Source organism: Diadema antillarum, unplaced genomic scaffold (genome assembly GCF_040938485.1).
Source record: "Diadema antillarum isolate AM-2024a unplaced genomic scaffold, OU_Dant_1.0 seq00000810_RagTag, whole genome shotgun sequence".
Taxonomy (NCBI): domain Eukaryota; kingdom Metazoa; phylum Echinodermata; class Echinoidea; order Diadematoida; family Diadematidae; genus Diadema; species Diadema antillarum.
The window spans coordinates 1,008,721-1,023,171 of NW_027271690.1; the positions used below are offsets into that span (position 1 = coordinate 1,008,721).

General features: G+C 38.8%; 1 protein-coding gene across 1 annotated transcript; it reads right to left on the reverse strand.

Moving 5' to 3' along the window:
• Positions 1-4,528: 4,528 nt before the first annotated feature.
• On the reverse strand, positions 4,529-11,408 carry LOC139739701 (MICOS complex subunit Mic10-like). The gene is made up of 4 exons (XM_071650311.1): positions 11,117-11,408; positions 8,027-8,074; positions 7,322-7,431; positions 4,529-4,699 (listed from the first exon to the last, which is right to left on the reverse strand). Exons 1-4 carry the CDS (start codon positions 11,196-11,198, stop codon positions 4,622-4,624), a joined length of 318 nt encoding a protein of 105 aa, XP_071506412.1. The 5' UTR covers positions 11,199-11,408; the 3' UTR covers positions 4,529-4,621.
• Positions 11,409-14,451: the final 3,043 nt, after the last annotated feature.

The window sequence follows — 14,451 nt, forward strand, 5'->3', positions numbered from 1 at the left end:
CTTACTCCTTTGTTCGTCATTACGTACCATTGCGACAGTCGAGACAGCTGCCATTATTCCAAAACGTCTTCCAAATTCTTTCCTATTTTTGTCATCCGTTCACATCCACGGAGTCTTTCTTTATGCGCATGAAATCGACTATTCTTTGATGTTGTGCTGTAGCAATTGTTTCTGGAGATATCATAAATAAGAAGCTTTTAGCTTTGATGTACAGTTAACATTCGTCGCTATTTATTACAAAGTAGGTGTGTTGTGAGGTAAAGTGTGCATAATGAGCGTTTTTGTGGCTGCAGCGTGTGGATTTCATATAAAAGATGTAAATGTATTTCAATTTGATTTGTTTTCTTGTAATTGCATAATAGTGCAGCAGGGAAGGAAAGAGTGGAAAACATTTCAAAACTGTATCTTTCAAATGTGTTTACATATAATCTTGTGAGTGGCTAGAAGGAAAACAGGCTTATAAAAGTAACATTTTTTTTTGTATTTTAAGATTCGTATTTCTTTAACGTTATTATTGTGTAATATTTCATACATCCAAGCATTGAAATCACTTTATCGACATCCGATCTTCCCAAAAGACTGCCATTTCACGGATGTACAGGGAATGGCAATGAATACTCTTATCACCTACAGATTTATCGTTGACCATTTATTTTCTAGGCAAAATTCAAGCATTTTTAGGAACGGTTATGATGTTTGTTTGTTTGTGTGTATGTTGAGTTTATTTTCTTCAACATAATTTCATACATGAATCAAAATTCTTTGTAGTAATACATTAGAAAATATTTATTTATATATTACAATGTACATGTTACAAAGGGGAAAAGATACCGATTTTGATGTTGATATCGACAAGATCAAATTGATCCTTGTATTAATCCGTTACCATAATTGTTGCTGCTAAAATTATAACCACCATAATAATGATTATAATCCTTATCTTGATAGATGAGTATGCTTTTAAATCTATTCTTCATTAGTTTTTATTTAAAAAACAGAACGTACTTCGGTGGGCATTAGATTATCAGCATTGAATACTAATAATGATATGTGTGTGTTGCTAGCGATTAGGTTAATATGATTATATATAGTTATTTGTTTATTTATTTATAGATACTCGATAGGTTCAGCCAGGACGTATTCAACGTATCAATATCAGAATGATATTGATGATTTACAACATATTAAGTGCCATCATACAGAAATACATAGGTGCCCTACAGGTAGCGACTAAGATTTGCAAGTGGTAAAATATTACGTGAAGAAATTTCGTCGATGAACAATATTCCGTAAATCAAAAACAAGCCTAGTCCCCACTCCAGTACGGTTGATAAGGCTCTAGACTTCTAAAAGATGATCTAGGGTTCGAATCATGCATAGTGCATAAGAACATCCATATTTGTTTTTTTTATTCAATTATCCTTGGACAAACTGTTTCACCTAGCACTATGTACGTCCATGGAGGGACTAAATGGGTTACTACAATGTACCACGATATTGGTGTACTGTAATCACTTTCATACGTAAGACAATGTCTTCATCCGCGGAATAATCAGGCCTATATTACTGTGAATATCGTTATGCAAGCTTCATCTTTATCCTGTTCTGTACATATTCCGGGGATTTGTTGTCCTTTGGTCGATATCATGGTAAATTTTACGTGTACAATGTGTATTATCGGGAATGGTCTTTGACGTCATAATCTGCATGTGACGTCACTTCGACAACTGCAGTCCTATAACGGAGGAGTTATTGATAATCCCTGTCCATGCAGTACAATGTTGTCTTCCACTTGTTGGTGTAGTGTTTCTGTAGTGTATGCTTTTGCATCATTCAGTTTAATGGCACCACCATATAATATGTCTTGTGGCGTTTCCATTTTTGTAACATTTTCAGATGGTTGTACTGACGCATTTTCATTAAACAGTGAAGAGAAACACAAGTCGATTCTTGGCATCATATTCGTTGTGATCATTCCTTTCCATGTTGCTGAACATGAGGTTAACGTAGCAAATAATAAGGATGCTGAAAGTGAAAGTAATGATTCAATAATGTTGATACTCTAATCATCTTCACAGTAATTATCATAATTACCATTATCATCATCTTCAGCATCATTATTACCACTACTACACTAATACTATCACCGTCATTATTAACAATAAAGAACAGTGATTACCCTGACAAAATTTTTCTCATATCTAGGTTTTAATATTAGTCACAATCACAAAAAGACACTTTAATGAGAATTGTCATCACCTAGCGACTCTCCTACTGGTTTATACATCTTTACCCCCCCCCCCCCCAAAAAAAAAAAAAGAAAAAGAAAAAGAAAGAAAGAAAAGAAAAAAAAAATAAAATAAAATAAAAAAATAAAATAAAATAAAAAATCTAATTCATTTTGTAAATACATGTACATGTGATTCTAGTGCAGTTCCAATGTTCAAGATGGCTTCAACACAAAGTATAATACCAAAGAAAGAAAATGGTAGAAGCTTTATTATTAACACTGGACAGTGATATCAGGAGTAGTCACAACCTTTGTATATTGATGAGCTGATGATGGCATTGGATAATGATAATGCTTTATCATGCTTTATCATTTTAAATGCTCCTCTAACATATTCAGTCATCGTAGTGTCTATGAAACATGTGTCCTTTACGCACACCATATTTGGAATGACACACATTCTCTGACAACTTTTTTTCTAAATTTGTAACATCACATTTACACAAACACACAAACATTTACAGACAAAGCTTGAAAGCAGCACTGAACAGCAAAAACAGAGCAACAGACAAACAGACAGGAGGAAAACAAAATTATTGAAATGAAGACGTTAATCTTTGATATTCATCATAAATTTATAATCAAAAGCCTCTCACCCGGGCAAAGGCTACACATGTAGCCATATTTACACAAATATGACATGGTAGGTTACATGGCTACAACGTTCTTGCTTCACACTTCAGCACATTCAATCGCATCATGTCATAGAAATCGTAACCACTTCACAAACTATGCACTCTGGGAATTTGCCTGACATCTCGTACAGAGCACTGTGTAGATCTCATTACTCAATTAAGTGACCTCCCCCGCCACTTAACCCCCCCCCCCCCACCCACACACACACATACATTCAGACTTGAGAAAACACTGTACTGTTCGCGCTGATATTTTCGCATACAGATATTTTTGTGATTGCCTGTTAATCGCAAATTTTCGCAAGCTGCGTAATTTCACACTTTGTGGTCTTCTCATTATTCCTCATAACTGCAACAAAAAATAAATAAACAACACAAAGGTTTTGAAGAAAGAGAGAATTCTGTGAAGTAGTGCTAGCATTACTAGACTCTACCAGTGACTGCTATTAAAATGTTAGTGGTATGAGGGTTCTGCCTCTACATTAATGTAACACAAGTGTGCCGGTCTTGAACCAGTGAAAGGGGGTCATGATCACAACGCTGTTTTCATTTTTGTCAGTATTTTTGCACGTCTTTACAGTCGCAACCAAGTGCCTGATAGCGAAACCAACAAAAATTTCAGAATTGTACAGCATTCTAAATGCTAAAGAGACCACATGACGTCCAATTGTACTGTCCTTTGCTGATGCAATAAAATGCTCTACTACTCTAATGATCCGGGTTAACAACCACTTCATGGGTTCTAAAATTGCCCACTTTAAGGCATGAATACCAATACCACAGTAAAGTGGGGTAATTTTGCTGGCATGTGTACATACAAATCCATACTAATCTCCTATTGTATTCTTTGGATCTATTTGTTTGTTTGTTTTTCTGGACTTATCACATGTCACAGTGAAATCTTACATGATGGATTACCAAGATTAGAATGGCATACATCAAACCTTTACAAGAGCACTCTGTCTTGCCACTTTATACTAAATCCATGCGTGATTAGTTTTTCCACTAAACTTATGCCCTCTTGACCAAAACAAACAAAAACAAACAAACAAACCTAAAATGAACAAACAAATTAATCTGTAATAGTCAACAGAGGTCCGTACTACTGCAATTTGAATGGCTGGTTGAAATTTAGGTTTCAGATGTTTTATGAAAAAGAAAATATATGTTCCTGGGTTCTCTTCTGCATACACTATTTTTGGTCATCAAAGCATTTTCTAGTCACCCATGATTTATGCCCAATGTACAACTTACAGTGTATTACCAAAAAAAAAAAAAAAAAAAATTAAGTTTACAACAGCAACATTCAAATGACCACAGATTAAGAAATTAATAATCTTGCAAAGAACTCATGGTAAGTGTGTATGTTCTTTCTTTTTTTTCCAAGACAGTAAATGATCCCTTTGACACCACAAATATATCTGCCTGAATATGATACCATTAAAATATCAACGAGTGTTCAACAAGCATACACTTGTAGACTCCGGCCTTTTCATACACAGAGTCATATCATAAAACTGTCATGCCATGCAACAAGTTCATAGATCAATCCATGTCAAGAAACTGTTTGGCTGGAAATTATTCCAGCAAAACATTTCTTCATATATGTAGATATACAGTATATCCACACCACCTGCAAGATATACCAATAGTTTAAAACACTGATGGTGCATTAGTAATGCAGGCCTTCCAGTTGCTATGACGACGGTGCCGTTTCGGGAACAGCTGGCATTTCTACTGCTTTGGTTGTGTCTGCAACAACATCCGGTAGAACCTGGAAGTAGATGAGGAGGAAACCATCAATGTTGGGAGGTACAGATGGTATAAAAGATCACACAGGAGAATTCAAGATGATAAGGTGAAGAAGGAAGAGAAGCAGATGGAATACATGTTACTATGAAGAAAGACAAAGAGATGGGAAGAAGAGGAAGATAAAAACTGATAAGAACGGAGAACTAGAAATGTCGCTATGGCGACTGGTATGCCTCCGCCATAATGCATAGTTCTCCGAATAGGTCTATAGCACAATGTCTTGACAATGTGTGATGACAGTTTCACATAACTGGTAAAATATTAAAATGACAGGTTTGTCACAAATGCATTGAATGTTAACTTTCCTTGAACTAGGTTTATTTGGATGAATGGCTATACTGGCTAATAAGAGTGCAGGTACAAAATTGTATTTGGGGGTTTGTACCAAACTTTGACCCTTTCATACAAGTACGTTTAAAGAAGAAGTGAAATTTAGCACTTTCACTTGACCTTTGACCTTTGACCTTTTGGCCTTTGACCTTTTGACAAGAAACTTCCAAGAGAATCTGTATTGGGTAATACATGCATACACTAAGTTTCAAGAAAAAATCCCGCAGGCATTGCACAGATAAGAGGGAAATAATGACATTTTGATGAGTTGACCTCGACCTTTGACCCCTGACTTTTGACCCCTGACCCCTAAATAACCTACATGATCACTGCCAGTCAGTACATGCATATATACTAAGTTCCATGAAGATACCTTGAAATATTTGTGAGATATGGAGAAAAAAGTGAAATTTTAACATTTTCACTTGACCTTTGACCCTTGACCTTTGACCTCATGACCTAAAACTCTCTCTGGAGAATCTTTATTTGGTAGTTCATGTACACACCAAGTTTCAAGAAAACACCTCCAGGCATTGAAGAGATAGAGGAAATAGTGAAATTTTGAGCATTTGACCTTGACCTTTGACCTTTGACCTTGAGCACGTGCACCTAATAGTTGATAGGCACCACTTCGCCCACTCATACATATACATGCCAAGTTTCACTACGATACCTCTCACGGTTTTTTAGATACGCTGTCCACAAAATTGATTACGGACGGAAGGACGGACGGACAGAAGGACGGACGGAAGGACAACCCGAAAACATAATGCCTCCGGCGACACTTCGTGGCGGAGGCATAAAAAAGGAAAGGAGGGGGAACTAAAGGGCTTTTTACACTTGTAAATTTTTGCTTAGCCCCGGACCAACGGTGGGGCTAAGGGGGGGCCTTAGCCCCACCGTTGGTACGGGACTATCCTTAGCCCACTTTCTGTTTACACTCGTTTTTGCCAAAGTGGGCTAGCCCCACCGATAGTACGGTACTATCTGGCCCTGCAAATTAGCAGGGGTTAGCACCGCAATTGCGGTGCCAAGCAAGTGAGTGTAAACAGAACGAAAAAATAATCCTGGGCTAAGCGACGGAGACGAAGTCCGACCCTCACTGACCAATCAGAAACGAGGTAATCAAGTGCTGCCGGTGCGTGCGTGTACGTGTACAGTACACAACGTAATTATGAATATTCATGTGGTTTGGAAAGTCCGGGGCTAAGAAATACGAGTGTAAAAACGTCAGTTTTCTCCTTAGCCCCGGACAAGAGATAGTACGGGACTAATTAGCGAGTGTAAAAAGCTGAAAAAATTGGTACGGGACTAACGATAGTCCTGGGTCAGAGAAAGTCCGGGGTTAAGAAACACAAGTGTAAAAAGCCCTTAAGAGAATGTTGGGAGGGGTAAAAAGTTCAGTGTGTGCTAGCCACCAGTGCCTTAAGAACCTGTACTGGAAATGTTTGCTGGAAAATATTGCTGAGTGAATGAAGCAGACAAATGAAGTGCATAAAAAGATCAGTACAGCATATATAGGTATGAAACATCTGTAACATACTCTTACTGTGGGAATGAACAGCATAATATGTACAGCATAATTCATATAGAGCTTAAATAAAGTTTAAAAGCACTGCCATTATGTCTGTAAATATTATAGCCACCATTGCTTCACAGGATCAAGATGCAAGTGCACTTTATTGAAACATTTAGTTCTGCAGACAATTTTTAAAAATTGCTCAAAAATCAAAATCACACTGGTAGCAACGTCACTTCACTTCCAATACAACAGAGATGGAACAATTACTCACATTTGTATTCATAATGTAATTATAATGACAGCAATTACTTTGTGAAAATCTTTGATGTTATGTGCTATAGCATTCCCAATTTACAGAATAAACTTATTATCAGCATCATTCTTGGCATCAATAACTATGTTGAGGGATTGGGTCACAAGCCTAATTATCTTGTTATGAATTCCCTATATGCTCCTAAATATTTCTAGTACATATACATTGTAATACAATTATATGTACGATAATACGCCAATGGCGGTCTGTAATTAACTGGAAGAAGAAGAAACACAATGTGAAAGACTTTTTAACAGGGCACACATATTTGTTACATCTTTGATGTCTCGAGGGTCAAGGCACTATGTGGCCCTTGGTGGCTTGCTCAGTTGCTGTGGTCATCACTGTGAGAGATGGATCTATCAAATTATGTTTGGTTTTTTCCCCCTTTATCAGTGATATGTGAAATTGTTACCCACCTTGACAATCTTTCCATGGAGTTTGAATGGATCCCTGAAATCATGTTGGCAATTAGCATAGCCCATGCCAAGTCCAATTCCAGATCCAAAGGCAATGGGCCATGGTCGTCCTGTTGATGAAATTGTCAAAATAACATCATAAACTATAAAAGAATACAGTATAATATGATGATAATACAATTGTATCATTGGCTAAGAATGAGAAGGGTGTTTAGTTATCTCAAACACTATGGGTTTAGAGGCAACTTAACATCCACCTCATTCTCAGCCGACGATATGGTCTTATTTTCTAAGGGAAATCCTTTACTAGTACATGTATTAGCACTATTTTTTCCAGACATCCTTGCCATTAGTTATCCCACCATTGCCAGAAACCCATTCGCACACCTGGATTGAAGGGAGACATTGTCAGTTAAACATCTAATCCACTTGCTGGCAGGACTCAAACTGTGGGCCTCTGTTTCAATGTTAAGAGTCCTATCCACAACACCACAGAGCCCCCTTTAGAAGTACACATATATAAATTTTTTTTTAGCTGCTCTCTAACATTCACAATGGTAGTGGGTTGCCGCTTTATTTAGAGATCATTCCAGTTTACACTTATTTCTGCCAATTCCTGGCAAGCTTTCGCATACCAAGAACTATTTCTGGTCTTGTATGCAATATGCCGCGTAACTGCATGGTATGAAGTAAAGAGCAACTTACTTTTGAAGATGAATACTGAGAAAACCACTCCAAGTCCAAGACCTCCAGCTGTGCAAGTAAAGAATGAAAATGTAATTGCAAATGTTCACTTTACAAATCAACATTTATGATTACAGATGACAACATGACATTAGAAGATCAATTAGATTTAACAGGAATAAACAACTCATATTCATCAACAGTAAATTGACAGTAAATTTCAAAACAAGGGAGACTGTAAGATTGAAGGAAGTACATTGTACAGTGAGCCCCAGTCTTTATTCTGCCATATCATTATAGGGTGTCATTGCACTCTCAGACATACATAGTGACATACATACTGAATTTATATTGTCAATGTTGGGTAAAGACATTGCAGTAATCATGAACAAAGAATGGTCACACTTCCAATAACATCAACTTCCAAGTCGAGATTGAACTTGAAGGAAGCAGGCTAACGTGAAGAAGACAGGATAATTTTTTTGCTGTATGTATTGTGTATTTTCTCTTCTTTTTTTTAAGGGGTGGGGCCTGGGGTTGTGGAGACTAGGGCATTTATGAGCTAAAACTAACACTTATCTACCAAGTAGTATCACTGCTCCTGTTATTCAAATGGCAGCAACTACAATGTAACAGAGCCAGAGCCAGAGGCAAAAACTATGTAATCTCAGTTGTGTGACAGGTAGAGTCTTTGTCCTGGCATAAACAGCATGACCATTTCCTTTTCAAGGAATACAATGATCATGTAGACTTCAAATAAAACAGGTCTACATCTGCACAATAGGGTGGCAACTGGAGAATTACATACACGTACACTGTGGGTTCACAAGTTTATGAGGCCTGTCTTATTTTACCCATAAGTTCAGAGACCCCAACTCTCCCGTTTTTGACGGGAGATCTCCCGCCGAAAGCCCATTTTTGCACAATCTCCTGTTCTCCCGTTTGAGATTTGATTTCTCCCGCCCTGGCTCTGTGTCTCCCGGTGGAAAGGATTTCTTACTTATTTGTATCGTATGTTGAAAAAATAAGCCTTAGATAGCACCAGAGAATATCTAGAATCCTACGAACTTCGCGCTTCTCACACATCAACTTGGAGTCTCCCGTTTGCTAGGGGTTTCGGGCGGGAGAATCTCCAGATCAGAAGGTGCTTGGGGTTGGAGTCTCTGTAAGTTATATAACATATTTTTGTTCTAACCCTGGGGCACTCCATTGTGCAGTTGAAATGTTTGAAAGTTTGGCTTTGAGTGACTGTGAACACGTTGCTCCCATCGATATCGATGTTCCCACTTCGTATGGACCTATCATGAATATTCATGATTTCTTCATGACTGTTTGTAAATGTAGAAAATGTTGTTGTTGTTATCAGCAAATATGCAGAGAAGTGATGGGCTGCTGGCGCATGTGCACAGGTTCCAAATCCTTCAAGTGGATAGTTGTCATACTACAGTCTACCCTTGACTGAATCAGGAAAAATTATCAATCTGGACAGTACGTGACTACACCTAGGACTCATATATACTATATTGGAGAAACCAAATTTTACCTGCTGTGAGTTGTTCCAAGTTTCGAACTTACTAGTCCGTTTATCTGCATTGAATCTGTACAGCGTGTACACTTACTGCCATGATGGCAGCCGTTTCTGAGATAACTTGAGCGTTTACGTGATATTTATATTTTGCATGCCACCCGTGCCAGAATTTGCTGCATCACCATGGTTCGATCGCAGCCTGTTGTGAATGCATTGAATCTCTCGCACACAGCGTGGAGTAGTACATGGAGTACTGCGCTCTCGTAGTGCGATGTACTATGTATACAGTTTTGCATGCGTGGCACGCGCACTAATACATTCACATAGGCAGGGCGAGCGCACGGCACGGTACGTCGCGAATGTCGAAGCACGGACATATGGGGTCGAACGATGAGTACAAACAGTTGAACGATGGTTGCAGCGCAAGCGTTCGGATCATGCACGCTATTTTGCTTCCGCTGCTTAGGATGTCGAACATTGGGTCACTTGCTTTATACAGTTTTGCCCACGCGTGGCACACGCGCTAATACAGGGCTGCCAACTCTCACGCATTGAGAGTGAGACTCACGCAGTTTGGTCCTTTCTCACTCTAAAACTTTATTTCATTTGCATGCATTTCTATTGATCTCACTCATTTTGACTCCTAAATTTAAAATATAGCATTGGCCTATGGGAGTCTCACTCTCAACTAATTTCCAGTGTTGGCAGCCCTGCAATACATTCTCATAGGCAGGGCGAGCGCACGGCGCGGTACGTCGCGAATGTCGAACCAAGGACACCCGGTGCCAAACAATACTAGTACAGGCGTTTGAACGATGATTGCAGCGCAAGCGTTCGGATCATGCACGCTATTTTGCTTCCGCAATTTAGGAATCCAATAGGATGTCGAACATTGGGTAACTTGCTTTACCATGACCCATGTTTACTACTCTAATATACTACTACTCTTCTAACGTTAGATCTAGTAAATAGAGGGTGAGATCAGGTTTCTCTTACAGTAATACAATTGTATATGTACATGTAGCACAATGACGTCCATCCATGTCTACAAATAAATTTACATTGTAAAATTAGGTTTTTTGTAGATCTACATGTAGCTAGTCTATACTGTATACAATCTATGCACCACTCATCCGGCATCGTGCACATGACAGCTGAGACTGCCCTTGCAATTTTAATATGCACACACTCTCACTAGTCTCAGACTACTGAGTAGTCAGACTAGAGGTCATTGCAATAATCCTCAGCCGGCTCAGGACTAAATGAGGCCATAATATAATTAAATAAAGGCAGATAAACTGTAGGTCTATATATAGTGTAGAAACAAAGTTAACAGAATTTTTAGGCTCTAAGTCTAGCACTCACAGAAGAAGATGACTCATACATGTATACTAATCGGTCAGCAGATAGAACGTACATTGTAGTCTACCTGGCTTCTAATCAATCTGCTAATGTTAGACTAGTCGCTCGCTTGGACCTGTCCTTGGTCACAAAGTTGGTGTCTTGCCCAACCAAGTCGAAAGAGCACACTCACTGCCACTAGATCTACTGCATGGAGACTGCCTCATTTAACATTCACTTACCAACTTTAATCAAAGTGTCGGAAATGCATCTGTCCCATTTCTGTCCAAGGACATCTTCACTTCTCGTCGGAGAATCAGCCATAATCTCTGCTTAACAGCACTGTGATGTGATTACAGTGCCTTTTTTTTTTTTTGTGATTAGATGTGTTCACGTTTAGAGACCTAGCACGCCGACAGTTCCCGTTGTGAGCCGGTGTCCAATGCTCCTGCATGTGCTGTGAATCTGGCCGGCTGTGAGCAGTGCAATGTGGACGTACAGTACAATGTAGTATACGTACGAAATGTTACAGTACTTTGCTCCAACCTGAAATAGTCGGACAATTTCGCTGTACACGCTTACTGACTCGCCTGGTAAAAATTCGACCACAGTGAGATATGAGGCAGTTCGGCCGACCCGTCACCGCGGGGCGCGAATAATATAAGCACGCTAATTCAGAATTTATTGATAAGAGCAAGATATATTGGGGAAAATGAGATGATAATTATTGGCGCTGAAAGAAGACAAATTCTATTTGTCATGTATCTTTAAAACAACCTTCAAAAGGCTTACATCTTTTGGTGGTATACCGTCATGGACACTACATATTGCAATGTGTCACCCATGCGCCCGTGCAGCTTGTGTGTTTTGAAGAGAAATTATGGACAACAAGGTAGTACACACACTAAGGCATACCCAAGGTAAGTTCTGGATCTTGTGAAACAGAGGAACAGAATAAATAGGTAAAAGCATTGATATTAAAGTTTCAATTGAATTTGGGTTATAAAACAGTAATATCGATGATAGTTAATGAACAAAATACAAGTATTGAACTGTATATAATTAAAGACTCTCACTCTAATCTTCAATAAAGTTATTTCTCTCTCTCTCTCTCTCTCTCTCCTTCCCCCTTCTCTCCCCCCCCCTCTCTCTCTCTCTCTCTCCCCTCTCTCTTTCTGTGAAATAAGGACTTGTTCTACTTGGATAGACTGACGTACAAATTGGCAACTGGACAAAGTTTCGAGATGCTACTGGCAGGGCCGGCGGCCGGGGGGAGGGTCGGGCTCCTCACTTTTCTTTTTTTTTTTTTTTTTTTTTTTGCTCCCGTAAACATAGAAATACATAGGGTGTCTCCACTTTAAAAGTAATCTAATAAGACCATGAGGAGGGACAAATCCACATAAGATTACAATTTTTAGTCTAATTGATTTAGAAATTAAATCCATTAGATTTGAAATTAATAATCTTATTTGGATTTGTCCCTCCTCATAGTTTATTAGATTACTTTTAAAGTGGAGACACCCCCCCCCCCCCCCAATTCGGCAGTGGCACTAGGAAAAAAACCAACTAGAATGAAATCTTTGTGCGTGGTAAACAAGGCCTTTAATTGTTTTTGCGCTGGATACTTTTTTTTTCTTTTCTTTTGTTTTTTTTTTCTTTTTTTTTTGCTTGTATGAGCTGAAGATGCGCTGAAGACCATAAGACATTTTTATTTTTTTTGCTTGACAGCTGAAGAAACCTGGAAGTGGCACCCGATGTTGCACTGAAGGCCTTTTTGTTGTTGTTTTGGGGTTTCGTTTTTGTTTTTGTTTTTGTTTTGTTTTTTTGCTTGTTAGCTCATGAAACCCGGAAGTGCCCTCCACACTTTTTAAAACGTGGCACCAGCCATGTAAGGGATAGGCACCGTAAATTAAGTTGGTCAAACCATAGTCTCGCATAAAACTAAAGTGGGATGGGGATTTAAAGAGCTAAATAGAATGAATAACGTTGTCATGCACCTCATTACAACATTCGTTGTATATATTATGCGTAACTAGAGGATGAAGGGGGAACGAACTCATAAAATTGATCCTAGTAATGGGCCTGGCTCTATTTTGTCACACCAAATCATCCTTTTTATTTTCTGCAGAAATTCAGCGAAGTATAACACCACTTGGTTTGTTTGGCTTCTTCTTCTTCTGATTAAGTCTGCCTCCTTCAATAGACTGAAGATTCTTGCAGACTGGTGCTATTTACATTATAATACAATTTATTTACAGATATATACAAGCACACAGAAAATTTCACGAAAATACTAGCCACTGTGATCAACCGTTAGACGGTTTCGAAATGATCCCACAGATGGCGCTGAAACAATTTCTGACGACAGGGAATTCCAGTTCCTTACAGTTCTTGGGAAGAACGAATGGCGATGCGATTCAGTTCTCGAATATGGTACCTGATAGGAGTGTGGTTGCGAGGCTCTCGTTAACTGAGTAGCCTGTTTGATGATATAGTCCTGTGCTGAAAGAGGAGTGAGATTATTGTGTATTTTGTACATCATAATTAGCCTGTCATTTTCTCTGCGCTGTTCCAGAGTGGTCCAATTAAGTTCTTGTAGCATTTTGGTGACACTCGAGGTGTTATGGTAGCGATTTAAAGTGAATCGCGCAGCTCTTCTCTGGACCATTTCCACTTGGTGGATTAGATTCTTGGTAGATGGGTCCCAAACTGTGGAAGCATACTCAACAATTGGTCGAACCAACGTTTTGTAAGCTGTGGCTTTAACATCAGAAGATTTTATGCGAAGATTGCGTTTTAGAAATGCAAGCACGTTATTGGCTTTATTGACAGTATTGTTGATGTGTTGGGTCCACTTCAAATCAGAAGTGATGGTTACACCCAAGTACTTCACGGATTCAACAGATTCAAGAGGGGCGTTATTTAGATGATACACGTGTTGCACCTTACTTCTTTTCCTGGATATTGTCAAAACCTTACACTTATCTGTGTTCAAATCCATCATCCATTTTTTCGCCCAGTCACCAATTTTGTTTAGGTCCTCTTGAAGATTTTGCGTATGATGTTGATTGTCGATGGTCATGTAAGAAATTGCATCATCGGCAAAAAGGCGAACCTTTGACGCGAGACCATCAGGCAAGTCATTGATGTAAAGTAGAAAGAGGCAAGGCCCAAGAACCGACCCCTGAGGCACTCCAGATCCTACCGCTACTGAAGAAGATTTAATACCATCCAAAACGACCCTCTGACTTCTTCCATTGAGAAAACTTTGAATCCATTTCAGATTTTTCCCCCTGATAACGTAGTAATCCAGTTTACGTAAAAGCCGCTCATGCCCAACCTTGTCAAAAGCTTTTGAAAAATCCATGACTATAACATCCGTTTGACGTCCTGCATCCAAGTTCCTATGTAAATCGCTTGTGAAACCAAGTAATTGTTGTTCACATGACATGTTCTTACGGAAGCCATATTGCAGGGGAAAAATTATGTTATTTTCGTCCCCGTGCTTCATAATTTTGCTGGCTAAAACGTGCTCCATTAGTTTACAGCAAATACATGTCAGCGAAATGGGGCTTCA

Coding starts and splice junctions, on each gene's coding strand:
- LOC139739701 (XM_071650311.1), bottom strand. CDS start 11,198: ATGGCTGATTCTCCGACGAGAAGTGAAGATGTCCTTGGACAGAAATGG. Junction 8,075..11,116: donor CGACACTTTGATTAAAGTTG/GTAAGTGAATGT, acceptor TTACTTGCACAG/CTGGAGGTCTTGGACTTGGA. Junction 4,700..7,321: donor TCCATGGAAAGATTGTCAAG/GTGGGTAACAAT, acceptor ATCTACTTCCAG/GTTCTACCGGATGTTGTTGC.